General features: G+C 41.6%; 2 protein-coding genes across 3 annotated transcripts; one reads left to right on the top strand and one right to left on the bottom strand.

Moving 5' to 3' along the window:
- The first annotated feature begins 76 nt into the window (after nt 1–76).
- On the top strand, nt 77–7,199 carry prdx3 (peroxiredoxin 3). Of its 2 annotated transcripts, none has more exons than XM_022230929.2 (7): nt 77–276; nt 1,824–1,971; nt 2,127–2,265; nt 2,589–2,724; nt 3,881–3,984; nt 4,451–4,616; nt 5,174–7,199. In XM_022230929.2, exons 1-7 carry the CDS (start codon nt 247–249, stop codon nt 5,225–5,227), a joined length of 777 nt encoding a protein of 258 aa, XP_022086621.1. In that variant the 5' UTR covers nt 77–246; the 3' UTR covers nt 5,228–7,199. The 2 variants fall into 2 exon arrangements, with proteins under 2 accessions (XP_022086621.1, XP_022086622.1); XM_022230930.2 differs by lacking the exon at nt 77–276 and adding an exon at nt 857–1,070.
- Nucleotides 6,661–13,515, bottom strand: LOC110977102 (aldo-keto reductase family 1 member A1-A-like). The gene is made up of 9 exons (XM_022230926.2): nt 13,268–13,515; nt 12,493–12,660; nt 12,112–12,228; nt 11,530–11,607; nt 10,983–11,099; nt 10,257–10,363; nt 9,539–9,704; nt 9,009–9,091; nt 6,661–8,391 (listed from the first exon to the last, which is right to left on the bottom strand). The coding sequence occupies exons 1-9, from the start codon at nt 13,337–13,339 to the stop codon at nt 8,352–8,354; spliced, it is 948 nt and encodes a 315-aa protein (XP_022086618.2). The 5' UTR covers nt 13,340–13,515; the 3' UTR covers nt 6,661–8,351.
- Between the last annotated feature and the right edge of the window lie 1,435 nt (nt 13,516–14,950).

The following is a 14,950-nucleotide window of genomic DNA, read 5'->3' as shown; positions in this document are numbered from 1 at the left end:
ACAGTCGTTCATAAGTGCTGGTGCGATGTAAAGCGCTAGATGGCGCTGCTTAAAATAAGCCGGCACCACTAGACTATAGCACTCACGAGAGACATGCGTGTGTACTGTACTCTCTGTGGTCAGATTAGACGTGAATAAACCGAGATCCCTAACCCCTAACCCTGTGTGTCCAAAGATCGCCGGCACTACCGCGTAAATGCGATCTGGTGTCCGTGCTTGGGCAGATAACAATCACAGGCTGGCACGATGGCGTTTTACTGCTCCCGATCGGGACTGGTAATTAACACCGATTAGCAGTGATTATAATATTACTAATACTAGGCCTATAATATAGGCGTCACAACATTTAACTTAGTGTTAAGCGTATTGTCAGTTTTAACTATCAAAGAGGAAAAATTGGGCAGAGGGTTGGACCATTTCTTATTCCGCCATGGTCATGATGGTTGGATCCTTCCTCCATGGTTGGACGGACAGAGATGTTTAGGGTGTAACTTAGCCCGTGTTGGACGTTGTCTTCATTTCATTATGACTGAGTATGGTCAGGGAGTCCACCTGGGCTAGGGTGTAAGTTAAAGCGAACTTTGAGATCATACTCAGGCTTACACTGGTTGCAGTCTCGAATTTGGAAATAGGCCTAAGTGTTTACAACTTTTGTGTGTCATCTCTGCTCTTTCCGCAACAACAGATGTTTTTTGTATTATGTAGCCATAGTAGTAGTCTTGATATCTTAATTTATGCATTTTAAAAAAAATTGTTATCTACTTATTAATGCGTACACATATATTCTTTGTCATTTTATTATATGAGAAAGGCAAATAAATCTTGGTTGGGATGTGAAAAATAATGAGTCTACCAGAATACAGCCTAGGCCCTACATGTATGGAAAGATGGGACTTTAAGCCTACGTGTTCATCGGAAGCTTTTGCAACTCGAGGTCATCACAGCAACCACTTCACTCGTTTTGCACTTCACCCCTTCGCTACTTCACCTATGCGCGCCACTTTGCCCATTTACCACTTCACCCACATGCCACCTCACCCACACAGTAAATGCATGCCACAGTTTCAGATGTAAGTTGGTTTATCAGCAATTAACCAACAAATCTTTGCATCTGTTTTACAGATGTCCTGTATTTTTCTTGAAAAAGTGCTCCAAATATCAAGACCCAGACATGATAAAAGCATGTAAAATGGTTTCCGAAGTTTGGACATGGGATTTTTTTGGGTCGAAGACTCATGAAAAATGTGCAAATACCCAGATGTGTGAAGATGAATCTAATCCTGTGACCTGTAAGTTTCGGGTTGTCAAATTTGGAATGTACTTCACATTGTTACGGGATTCCCTGGCCCCCCAGTTCCGGTCATTCTATGCTTTTCTTGCTATGTGCCCTGCGGTTGCTTTTAGCTTAGCATCGGCATCACATCAAAGAAAACCTCAATATTATTGAATTAACATAACTAGTATTTTATCTTGCTGGCAGTGGCTGAACAATTTTCAGAGTGAGGGGCAGTTGTGAGACCGTCAGGCATTGGCTAGTAGTAGACCAATCTATAAGGCCCTACTTCATTATAGGACCTGCCAGCTTGGGGAGGGGAGCAGTGCCGCTCGTAGGCCCACATCTCCTCTAGATTATCATAAGAAGTCTTTGCACCCCAAGTTCATTGTTTGACTGGCACCTATTCTTCACCTGTATTTCTTATGCGCCTTGTCCGTGATATCACTCCTGTACCATCCGAGTGGAACTGAATAGCTGGATAAGGATTCTAAAAGACTCAAGTTATTCTCACTTGACGTACATGTATGTTTTTTTCTTCCATTTCAAGGTCTCAACTTTGAGAGGAGCCTTCTCTCTGGCGCAGAGGGGATGTGCCCACCAAAGACTTCCAGCTGTCCTTGCAACATCAAAGGAACAACAAATTTCAAGTTATGCGTCCAGAACTTACAGACCGCAGGCTCGCCTGTTGAGCACAAGTAAGAGCAAGTGCTATCGTGCCAAATCTTACCGAGGCAAATTTTCTGAAATCGTCACCAAAATCCCCAAAGACATAGCATAGTAGTACGCAAAGCACAAAAACAATCCACAACCTCCTAGTTTATGAACATTCTTCTTTGTGTCTTCCCTTCAGCATCCAGGTTGAATGTCGGTGTCCAGCATGCTGCGCCGAGCTTTGTGGGCACAGCAGTAGTGAACGGAGACTTCAAAACCGTCCGACTGGAAGACTACAGGGGGAAGTACCTGGTGCTCTTCTTCTACCCGCTGGATTTGTAAGAGCATTCCACGTCCCTTCTTTTGTACTCATACCCTGCAGTTGGATATGTCCAGTAGGCCCAGAGGAGAACTTTAACTTACAGAACAAATCTATGTGGGGAAAAAAGTAAAAGGTGTCTCTTCAGAAAACTTTTGCTCCCTTGACTTTTAAACTTGAATTTGTTACTTTCCTTCAACTCGATGTATTATCATCACCAACCACCCTTGTCCAGTTTTAAATGCGCTAGTTTAGAAAGTGCTCCCTCATATTGCTTTTTTTCTACTGAAGCTACAGTTTTCTTTATAAGTATATTTGAGTCTTATTTTTGTGACTCGGTAGCACGTTTGTTTGCCCCACCGAGATCATTGCCTTCAGCGAGCGGGCCAGCGAGTTCCATCAACTCAACACCGAGGTAGTGGGCGTGTCGGTTGACTCCCACTTCAGTCATCTTGCGTGGATCAACACGCCGAGAAAGGTGAGCCACCATGATGCCACCAGCATCCTTGCTTCAGAGTAAATCGTACTCGTCTCTCTCGTACCATTCTGGAGAGTAATTCAGATGGAAGTTAAACATTTTTCTGATTGTAGTGAAGACATGTGGACTACAAGAAGTTGTCTGTTCATGTGCTTTGATGTACAATATATTATGTTCTATTACATGTCCAAATTCTTTTCTCGCAAGAAAATGACCCTATTAATACGGGGTGCTGTAACACCATTACCAGCCATACAATGGATTGCAGTTTAAGTAAATGTGCACATGTTTGAAGTCTTTTTTGCATTGGCTCAAAAAGAACATGCCGGGTTTGTGAAATTTCTGATCTTGTTGGAGGCATTTTAGTCAAGGCTGTTACACCACCAGTTACAGGGCCCATCACAAGTTACAGTGTTAACAATGACAATGGTTTGGTTGTAATTCATTTGACCAGCTTGTGATCTGAATTCAGACTAAAGGTCTTGGTCTTAGAGAGTCCAGGCTGTAACAACGCCTGAGAAAACTTTGCAAATATGTTTCCTGTTAAGGAGGGGCCAGGTTCCCCCTCTAGCGAGCAGCTGGCCCCTATCAGCTGAAATCACAAGCACTGAAATTATCTATCATTCTTGTGATATGCTGCCCCCTGTTGGTACTGTGAGCCCCTTGATGCCCAAAGCTGGAGATGTGTCTGTAAACAGAAGATTTCTCTTTTATAAATACTTTCCAATTTGTGTAGTGGAAGCTGTGAGTCTGGTCACTAGGAACACAGATTAATAATGAGGAACGAATGCCTTTGTCAAAGGGTCATTTGAATTATTTGTGCATTGATTAGATTTGCTAGGCATGTGAGAACCTATAGTGACTTAATTACATTCACATAGTTGTATTGTTAGTAGACACACAATGGGTCAAAGTTGGGCCACAGTATCACACCAACCGTACAAACTGGTTCGATATCTAAAAATGCAAGGCCGATTGAAAACAGAAAACAGAACCCGATGTTGCACAAATCTTAAACACGCACAGCGCGTGTGAGTTGCCGTAAAGTAGTGCTGATAGGGCCCACTTCGTGCCCGTTAATGATCTTGAACACTTCAGTTTATGCATGCAATGTTGGAATGCTAAACTTGCTCATTATGCTTCTCTGTTGTCACAGGAAGGGGGGCTCGGTCCAATGAACATCCCTCTCCTGAGCGACTTCAAAAAAGAAATCTCCAAGGACTATGGTGTGCTTCTGTACGAGGAAGGAGTGGCCTTGAGGTATTGACAAACACTTTGCATTGCCAAATTTGTAGTTGTATTTGAAGTAGTGAAAGCAATTGCACCAGCATCGTGTCAACGACATGCAGTTAAACCCTTATGGTGTGAAGTTTTGGAATTTAGAGTGAAGTCCCTTGGCCCGATCAGTTTGTATGTGGTCACTGATATTACTCGATAGACCTCTCTCATTGGACGCCCTCTGTGTAGGAAAATTATAGCTGCATATCCAACACCGTCAGGTGTGCTTTAGTGCTGTGTGCAAATGTTCTATACATTCATGTGTGTTGATCCAAATATCTTTGAAATACTGTGCACGCCATGAAAAGTTGAAGTCCGAACTGCAGATTCATGTGGCAATCTGTAGGAAGCGAGAAGTTGACACTCCTTAGGAGGGAAATTTATTCCCTGAAGTTGCAGATTTTGAAACCTTTGGTTACCCTTTGCAACACCTGTGATTTGACCGCAGAGGGCTGTTCATCATAGATCCAGATGGCATAGTGCGCCACACCAGCGTCAACGACCTCCCCGTGGGCCGGTCAGTGGATGAGACCCTGCGGCTGGTCAAGGCCTTCCAGTTTGTGGCCAAGCACGGCGAAGTGTGCCCGGCGGGCTGGACACCAGACTCACCCACGGTGAGCGAATTGGGATCTCTTGATTTGCATGTGCACAGAGGTCAAAGGTCGTAATTAAATGTCGCCTCCATGAACTGCATTAGGAAGTTGTGAGATTTGCTGTTAGAAAGAGACAAAAAATAAGAAATTTTCCTGCAAATTTTTCATCTGCCAGAATTTGTCAAAAGATGGGAAGGTGGAGCTTGCCAGAATTAGGGGTTGCTAAGCCTAGAAATGTGCTAAGCAAAAAAATATTTGCTGAGCAACAACAGTGTACTTGCCAAATTTTGTGGTACATGTGTGTGTTGTGACTGGTGCTCTTCCAATTATTTTTGCTAAGACCATAAATTTGCTAAGTTGGATTTGCTGCCAAGTAGTTCAATGAATTTGGGTCCATACAAAGCACAGGGACTTTGAATTCTTAAAAAAAACAGACACTTAAAGTTTTTAGTAAATCTCTTGCATTCACACCAGCAAACCAAGTCCCTCAAGCGTTCCCTGATTCCTGGCCTCTGAAAAAGAGTCCACATAGCCCATTGCTCTTCAGGCCAGTTAAATTTAATTGTTTTTTTTCCCAGATCAAGCCCGACCCCCATGGATCCAAGACGTATTTCGAGGAGGTCAACAAGTAACCGTGACGACCGTCTGGAGCTCTGACATCTTTTGTGATCCCATAGCCAGCCAAACCATTGATCTATCAGCTGTGAGAAGAAATTTGAACTTTACTATAAGTAGGGCAGATTTTCTGAAACAGTAGTTTGAGTTTTGTGATTTCTGCTGCATGCTTCATTATACCCAATTTTGTTCCTGATTATTGTTTTCAAAGGCATTTGTTGAAAATTGGCAAAGAGACCCCTGGTTAATAAAGCACATTTACATGTACATGTAGTCTCATGGCTCTTCCTAACATTATCTTGCGTGTCTTAGACTGTGTAACACTGACACAGGTAGTGTCTGAATTACTTGGCTGTGGCTTGACATAAGATATGCACTTATAAAAGCCACTAGCTTGTGGCGATGGCTTTTCCCCATAGACTTTTGTTTTATCACTGGCCTTTGCCTAGTCATTCTGATAGGGCCACACTTTTGTATTCAACTGCCGGGACATTCCGTGTTGAATGGATTGATGCTCAAGATTTGTGGTGTCTGTGGTACAAAAGGGCCCATCTGGCATTAGCTGGGGGAGGGAGGTCTTTTAAAATGTGGGCTTCTACATTCACCCTTGCTTAAGAGTTCATTTCAATACGAGTCAATATTTTGCTGTTGGCGTACCAATCTGTATAATAGGAAGCCAGAGATGGGAGTGTTGCAACTTGGTTTGAACATGAAAGGTGTGTATATGATTTTTCTGTCGGAGATGAAGTTGACAACAGAGACAAAGTCGAGGATTGTAAAAACTCTTTGTGATTGTATGTTGGTGTGTTGCAGCTCAGCTCAGTTTTAGTCTAAAGCTTATTAATTGCAGTTTAAAAGCATTACATCAAGTTGGTTCAATTGAAAAGGATCGCTCAACTTTGAGGTAAGATCAAGTACTTGCAACGTTTTGTGCCCGGGGTTGAAACCACATAAAAATCATGACGAGTTCGCATTGTATTTCAGTAATCAGTTTTAATTTCTATAATGCCGTTCTGTTGGAATATCAGTCACACCTGCCAATGTGCACATTTGTCAAAGCAATAACAAGTAATGGAACAGATGAAAAAGCTTTTTGCCCGTTCATTCAGTTAGTTTTTAGTGCCAACTGCAACTGCTCTTTTTTGTTGACAGCATTTTTGCGCGAGTCAGTTTTGATTGCACGTGGTCGTTTTGCAAAAGATGGCAAATTGGCAGGACTTAATAGACTGCGTACAAATATGACCAGTGATCTGTGTTTGTTTTTCTTTATTTGTAAAAAAAAGAGACAAACAAATCCTGGATAAATGACAAAAGTTTCAACTAGTAGGACCAGTGCAGATGTCATTGTTTAGGTATTTTCTTGACATCCTGGACTTGATGTAGTGATGGATGATTAGGGCTTGGCACCAGTGTAGTGGTGCAACACACTAATAGTCTTTAAGATCGTATGTAATCATTGGCTGTTGTTTTATTGCTGAATATTCATCTATGCAAATTATGCCACAAAACAAAAGCCATCATTCATAGTTTAATCACATACCAGCTTCCCCCTTTCCATGGGCACCGTATTTCGGTCACAAGATCAGTTTTTTAGGTATTCACTTTATCTTCCCAACCCAATCTGTTCCATTGCCATTTCGACTGTCACACCACTGACCATTTACTCTACAAACCACTCACCAGAGTCCAAAGTTCCTGACATCCCCATCCTGCGCTCCTGCATATAAATGCTTTCTGCCCCTCACTTTGTGCAATGAAGCAGTTTTATCCCTTATCTTGTTCAACAAACAGCCCAGTGGCATACCTTTGCCTGTACAGTATTTAGACAGTCAATAGTGTGATATTTGGTTTGTGCACAGTCATTGCATGATTTGGGGTCTTCTAGGAACAGTTTTCAGACATAAAAACCACGGCATGCCTTATTGTGATTCCAGCATAAAGGTTTTGCGATTTTTTTAAATTAAACTTTTGGCAGCACAAGTGTAGTAATTTAGTAGTGTAATGCAGTTTTCAAACTTGTCAGGCTTGTACTGACTTGGAAATGAACGTTAAATAAGACGGTGCAGGCATGGCAAATTTGCTGAAGATATACTTTTATGAACTATCATGCTAATAAGAAATCTCACAAAGCCTCGGAAACCTTGAAGGGTTAACTTTCATCAGCCTGGGTGCCATAACATCCAAAAATCAATAAAATGATGAGACAAATACACACAGAACATGGATCTTCTTAACATTCAATTTGATAACTGACCACCATAACTATCCAGTCACTCATTATCCTAACCTCAGACTCTGGCAGAGTAGAAACCTTATTTTTAAACGGAGTTGATATTAGATAATAAAACCAAACAAAATGAACAAACTTTCACTGTTCATTTTGTGTTAATTATACCCTAATGGCACGGTAGAAATCATTCAAAAGTAATAGATATTAAACTAAGGTAATATTCACTAATTGTAACACATAGTTCCAACTAAATTCTATGGTCTACATTTTCCACCTGAGACAAACAAAATCTGCAATAAAACATCCTTTCTCAAAGCCAATTTTGTCATTAAAAAAAGTTCTTCAGAATACTCTAGTTACATCCACAAATATCAAAGAAAATCAACGATGGTCAAGCAAGAATTTGGTTCAAGTATGGACACAACTTTCTGTGAATTAAACACTATATGAGGTGTACGACAAAACATGTTCCCCTGTGTGTTATTTCACTTTCTTGAAGCAAGTACACTGTTAGAATGCAAATAACCCTGAGAGATAACCCTGACAGATGAATGCCTCAATAGTTAATGCACATTTGTCGACAATCCTGACAATCAGTACAAATTGAGGCCACACTGCAAGGAAAACTGGGCATAAAAGGCAAATGTCTGGATGAGGAATGAAATTAAAAGACATTTTGAAAGTAATTCCTCACTCGGTCCAAAGACAAAACAAAACAAACCAAAAAGTGCCTACAGATGTAAGTAATACTACTAATGAATTCAGTTGCTAAACAAAAATTCATTCTCGTAGATTTTCCAACAATCAACTTTAGTTTAGGGATTGCTGAACAATGATTAATGCAACTTTTATGTTCATATATTTGCCACGTTGATCTAAAGCTTCAAATGCTGTCGACTGACGCAGACATCTTACGAGGCCACCGGGAATGGATGATAGCGATGCTTGATCCTGTGAAAAAAAAAATTGCAAAGACATGCACTTATTCACATACAAACTGAACCGACTGATACTAAAAATAGTTATCACATAAGTGCGAGTGGAACACAGAGCGTGTCTATGTTCCAGGAGCGCAAGTGTGATAATGAATTTATCTTCAAGCATTATAGGAGCTTATGTGCACAAACGTGCCAGTTTGCATTTGTGAGTTTTGTTTTTAGAGTAAAAATAGCGCATTGCATGGAGTTAGAACAGCGCGTTATGCAGGGTTTGACATGGAAAATGCAACACAGTTATATGTCACACTGTTTGTTGCCATGGATTGACCAATCAGTATTGAGAATTCAAGTTTGCCTGAAGATAAACGTAAGTACCGTGGCAGCTATACGGCCGTGATTATTAACTCCTCCCACAACAACTCCAATTGAAAAACTGTACTCTTGCATAATGCACGAATTGGTGAGATGTGTCTGTGAACAACTTGAAGCTGTTCTAAATCTAAAAAAAGAAGCAGCAGGCTCTTACAAGTCCTATGAAATCTATCCAATTTCAACATTTTTTGTTTGTATTTCTGAACAATTGAAATTTCAGTCAGAAAATCACAAGTAGGAAGCTTGTTGGGAACTGACCATTCTAGGGCACAGCCTCGGTAGTTTCTATTGAGGGCCATCAGGTCCTTCATATCGGCCGGGCTCAGCTCAAAATCTAGGGTCTGTGGAGAAACAAGAACAAGCCAGGAACTGTTATTGCATTCTAATGGCAATTAACAGTGCACCTTGTAAATCAATAAACTGCAATCAATGCACTCTCCCTTGAGTTGAGGACAGCATTGTGCATTCTTTTTCACATAAGGCACTCTCCTTGTCATTCATTCTTTCCTCAAAGTCCAGCAAGCATCCAAAAACTCAAGTTTCTGGTCCTCTGGAAAACATTTATATTTCATACAATAATGTTCAAATGGGGTTATACAATAAAGACATTAATCATCCTGGTTAAGCCAAAGGCCCATAAGGGTGCCTTTGGCAGTGGCTAAATAACCCACATTTGACTACAGAGCGCGGCCAGAGGTTTTAAGAATTGATTGGTGAGAGGTGGGTGCTTTACCCACTAGCCACCCGTGCACCGCAAAATTGAACCGTTAGAAAGCAGGTGTGATCACCTCAAGGTTCTGCTTGATTCTGGACGGCGTCACACTCTTGGGGATGCAGATGATGCCTCGCTGGAGAGAGAAGCGAATCAGGACCTGAGCGGGGGTCTTGCCCCTAGCCTCGGCAATGCGCACCACCTCCGGGTCAGCCATGAGATTAGGATCTGTCTCCTTCACCCTGCATACGAGAATTATTCAATAAAACATCGTCCTTAAAAAGACATATCCAACTTTGCGATTGTCAGGTGGGGGGCTCTTGATGAAAAAGCCTCTTCCAGAACCCACTGACTCTATAAACCACATCAGTCCCGCTACTGGCTGAATGGCAACACATTTGAATTAGTAAACATAGACTTATGGGTTCAAATCACAGAGTTAGTGAACTTAACAAGTTTTTTTGTTCACGCAAGTTCTTGAACACTGCTGAGTATAAAGATGTTATACAACTACACTGGCGAAGGACAAGAAAAAAACATTACAGTTTTCATCTCCACGAAACCATTGTCTAGTATAAGCTACAGCCCACTTTTTCAGCTTTCAAAGTTCATACGGTACCGTGAAGACGTTCCAAATGGATGATCAATTTCTCAATAGGCACTCTAGTTGGAATACCATGGTTAAAATTATGCTCATAGGATGGTGGAAGAAGGAAGGTGACATGATGTTTCTTCAGCACATTGTCCTCTGACTGTGTATGAGTGATGTATCAAAGCATACACTGAACTCTTACCAGGGACGATCCGGCGAGCCCAGGGGGCTGTAAGCCGTGACTGAGATATTGTTGTCCAGGCAGTAGCGGACAAGCTCCTCCTGGACCAGGTAAGGATGAAGCTCGATCTGTGCGCACACAGGAGGGAGGTGGGGAAGATTACACTCCTTCATGTGACATCCATCCTAGCAAAAATCTTGCTGAGCTTGAGAGATATTCTCAAGCTTCTGAAATCTTAAAAAATGCCATCTTGAGCAGATGTACAACTGTGATTAAAGATGTCTGACATCCTTGGCAAACTTATCTCATCCCTCGAGATATTTGACGGGTTGGGGTGTTTGACAAAAAAAAAGAAAGTTTGCTGGCTAAAGATTTTCACAAGCTACCTTTGACCGACAACCAAGGAACAAGCTCTGCTGGGTCTCATTTCTAGTTGGTTCTACCATCACCAGCCAACGTGCCTCATGCAATATTGCATGAACACTGTCTGCCATTTTCTTGTGAGACCGGTAAGAATACAGGAACGTAAAATTCTAGTCAAATATCAGCATGAAAGCTGCAACCTAATTTCCATATCGTACTGCCATTCTTGTCAGCACTTTAGTCATGACATGAGCTTTTCAAATTGATATAAACAAATACAATATTAATACAATATCCTACAGCATTTACATTTATCTGTGACTTCCTATCTCCCAGTCTTACATTCAAGTATTCATTGTGCTACTGAATGTTTACAATGCTGACCTGGTTGTTGGCTATCGGGACCTTCTTGATGGCCTGGACGTCCTTGATCATTTGCAGGTTGAAGTTAGACACGCCGATGGCCTTGCACTTCCCTTTGGCCACCAGTTGCTCCATGGCCTTGGGATGGGGACAAAGAAAAAGAAAACTTAACAAAAAATCTTTGTTATTGAACTTGGTACCAAACTGTTAGGTGAATTTGCATACATTCTTGTATGGTCAAGTATTTTCAACAATTTTCAATCAAATATCCATCTTAAAGAGTTATTATAATCTTGTTTCACAAGCAGAACTTCCAGTGGTAAGATCACTTCAGAATTTGGGTCGAGAAAAAAATGAAGAGAAAAAAAGACCACACAGAAAGATGCTGTCAAAATGCTCTGACCTATGGTATGTAGACTGATTTGAATTAGAAAACTTCAACAGCACTCTTAGTCCAAGTGTGCGACACAGTCATGCATTGGTGGTCACAGTGCCAACTTAAACAACAATAAGATTTGACGTAACTCTTCTACATCTGAGGGACTGGAGGACATGGAAGGAAACTTACCACCCACGTGTCTGTGTACTCCGTGTCATCTGTCATCATTACTCCATTTTCATCCTTCGGAAAGTTTTCTTTTCCCCTCTGAGAAAAAAAACCAATACAACCCTTTCTCTAATATGCCCTTTTCTTACATCACCGGCATGAAATGTAGCTATTTGGTCAGTGGCTGGGAACCCATATCTTGGGTTTGATATTCTGTGCTTACAGCAGAGAAATGCAGCACTACAAAGTAAGCACAGACTGCTAAACAGTTACCACATTGGGTCAAATTTCATTGAGCTGCTGAGCACATAATAGATTTGAACAGCGAGAACAGGTTTTCAACCAAAATGCCCTCCAAGGTCGATTGCCTGTGACTCTAATTGACTCGAGCTCGTACCTGACTCAAATAGAGTCCACAACGTGACTCGACTCAACTTCTTGACCCAATGACTCGACGCGAATCACAATGTTCAAATGACTTGACTCGAGTCACCAATTTAGTGACTTGTTACAATACTGGGTGAAAACTGTTCCTTTGTGATAAGCTATGAAATTGGGTGGAGCATGTGTGGACTACTTCTAGCCTATTTCCAGTACGTGAACCTTGTAAGCCATTGGCCAGTGCATCAGATAGAGATCCAGGTATTCAACTCCAAGACTGTCCAGAGATTCTTGGCAAGCTTCCTCTACATCATCCGGATGGTGCCTCGTGTTCCACAGCTAAGGAAGCAAATGGAGAAAAAAGAACTTCGGCTGGTTACGGAACAACAGTTATGTGATTTGACTACCAAGAAGCAAAGCACTTTTGGAAGGCTCCCACAGACACTGCGCATTACAAAATTGTCACTATCATTATCAAAATTATAATTATGATGACCTCATAAATTTGTGCACAGGAACAGCACATTTGAACCTGTCTTGACATTTTGGCTCTGTGGCTAACATGTAATGCATTGCCGTATCTAACAACTTACAAAGATTCACCTTGCTTGTGATAAATACATCCTCTCGTTTCACTGTGCCATCATCAATCTTGGCTTTCAAACCAGCACCAACTTCAGCCTCATTTGCATATGCGTAGGCACAGTCCAGATGGCGGTAGCCCACCTCTAAAGCAACCTTGACGGCCTCTGTTACCTGTCCCGGCTGGGACTGCAGTAAAAAGACAACACGGAAACGATTTTTTAAAGTGATGCCATCAACAAATTCTCACAAATGGAGCTCAGGACTGCAACAGTCCTGCAAAATATACCTCGTGATGGGGAAAATTAGATTGAGAAAGCCGAGTTTGTGTCACAAGTAATTTACCTCAGTGGCTAGATTCAAAAACAGATAGGGTTACAACAGGAACCACGAAGGCACAGGGAGGTGCCTTAGTTTTTATCATCCAGAACATGCAAAAGTACATGTATTGAAGTCAATGGTACTCCAGGCTCACAGCATGATTCGAAGGAGGGGCCACAACCCTCTATGTTTCACTATAAATGTACATATACTTTGAATGGACATGGATACGCCCCTTCACCATGTCCGCCCGATAAGGACCACACAGTGGAACCATTTCATTACACGCTCATGACGTTACAATTATCTGACATGGGGCCGGGGAGTAATATAGTACACTATTGCAGCGCACCCCGACTCCACTCCAGCAGTCGATGGGAAGTCAAGAAAAAGTTACATTTTCTGGAACAAAACTGGAATTTAGTTTGTACATTTTCACGTTTTTGTCTTCATTAACTTCATTTCATGTCATTACCTTCCAAGTGCCCAATCCCACTATGGGCATCTTGGCTCCGTTGGGCAACTCGATATACCTCTGAAAGGCCATAGCCACAAATCCAGAAACACTTGAGGAGAAGAATACTCGTCGAACTCCTCGCAATATCCAAAATCGTAGTAAGCTTACCTACGTACGCCGCGGTATACCATAGAGCTCTATGGGTATATCATGCCACAGCATGCGCCTGAACTGACCGCACCGCCGGACCGTCAGTTACGCAAGCTTTGCCTGAACAGCATGGTACCGTAGCCTTTATTTCGCAACGTTATATCTTTTGAATAATCGTAGACAAGTTACCACGCGGTACAACAATATGGCCCAACGGCTATTTTCTGTATTTTATCGTAGCACGTGGACAACTGAAACTCCTTCAGTGTAGGATCATAAGATGAAATTCAACTGGCGTTGCGTGCATGTTTCCTCCATTAGTTTGAAGGAAAGTACAGAGAAGATTGCAAAGACTTTTTTTTCATAAAAAAGTCACGGTGATTCTTTGAAACCCGGCTCCCAAATAGGAGCTCTTTTACGTACAAACATACTTCCTCGTGGTACAGCTGTATCATCATGGTTTCCTCCATAGGTGTATACAGGAGACAACTGTACGCACTGCATTATGTGTTCCACTCACGCTCGTATAAGTAATAATCATACGTATTCTTTGACTTAAAAAAATAGTTGCATATTAATATCGCTGTATACTTAATTTCTGTAGGACTCAATTATACGTATGCGAAGCTACATACAGTAGGCTGCACAACGGTAGCAGTCATCACAGGATAACCAAGAAAGCTCCAATCAAGGAACAAGTCAAAACATCTCGACTGAGGCGCAGAAAGTACAACGGCGTCAGAACATCCTCTCACATTACCACTCCAGCCGAGAGCATGCATATGCCACCTCATCAAAGTTCAGACTGAGCTACTCGGTACATAGATGACCCAGCTTTGTCTTTGCTTTTCAAATAGCTCCTCAAAGCGTGTTAAAGTTTAAGGTTGGATACGGTGTTATACAGACTAAGTGATGCCTCGTCTCTTTACCTCAAAGGCCTAAGAGCTTACACATTTTCTAGTCGATTGTTGCCCTGCCCTATGAAACATATTTCATCACTTCGCGAAATGACTCCAAAATGTTGAAATTCAATCTGAATTTTTAGATAGAGTCTTGAATATTATTGAAGTCACTGCAATGAAAAACCGTGACAGATTTCATGTTGTATAGGCCTAACATTTGATGAAATGAGTTTGAGTGCTGGATTATCGTATGATATTTCCTCTGACAGGATTGAGGGGTCTGAGGATTTTGGAAGCCTTGGGAGCTAGGACAACACAAGTTGCTAACCATGCCGCTGTTTTCATAGTGAGAGGTGTGTTCTCACGCTGGAAGCAGCCTGTCAAGAGATGTTACACCTGCAGAAAAGCTATCAAATCTCCCCAAGGAATGGTTGCAGAAGCTCAATGGCATTGGGTTGATTCCAAAATTGGTTGTTTGCAATCAGGGATGCAGTAATGTGAAACTTTACAACACACTTGCAATTTCAGAGGAACTTAAGACCGTACTTCTTGCTTGATGGAGAAAAGGTCTTTTGCATGTTTGATCCACCTCATCTTTTTAAGAATACAAGATTAAACTTATATGGAACTACCTTTTTAGATACAAAGA

The sequence above is a fragment of the Acanthaster planci genome, linkage group LG13 (genome assembly GCF_054643075.1).
Source record: "Acanthaster planci isolate LZ-2023a linkage group LG13, COTS_SCS, whole genome shotgun sequence".
Lineage (NCBI taxonomy): Eukaryota > Metazoa > Echinodermata > Asteroidea > Valvatida > Acanthasteridae > Acanthaster > Acanthaster planci.
The sequence above is the reverse complement of the archived record's forward strand: the minus strand, read 5'-3'. Positions and strand labels throughout refer to the sequence as shown.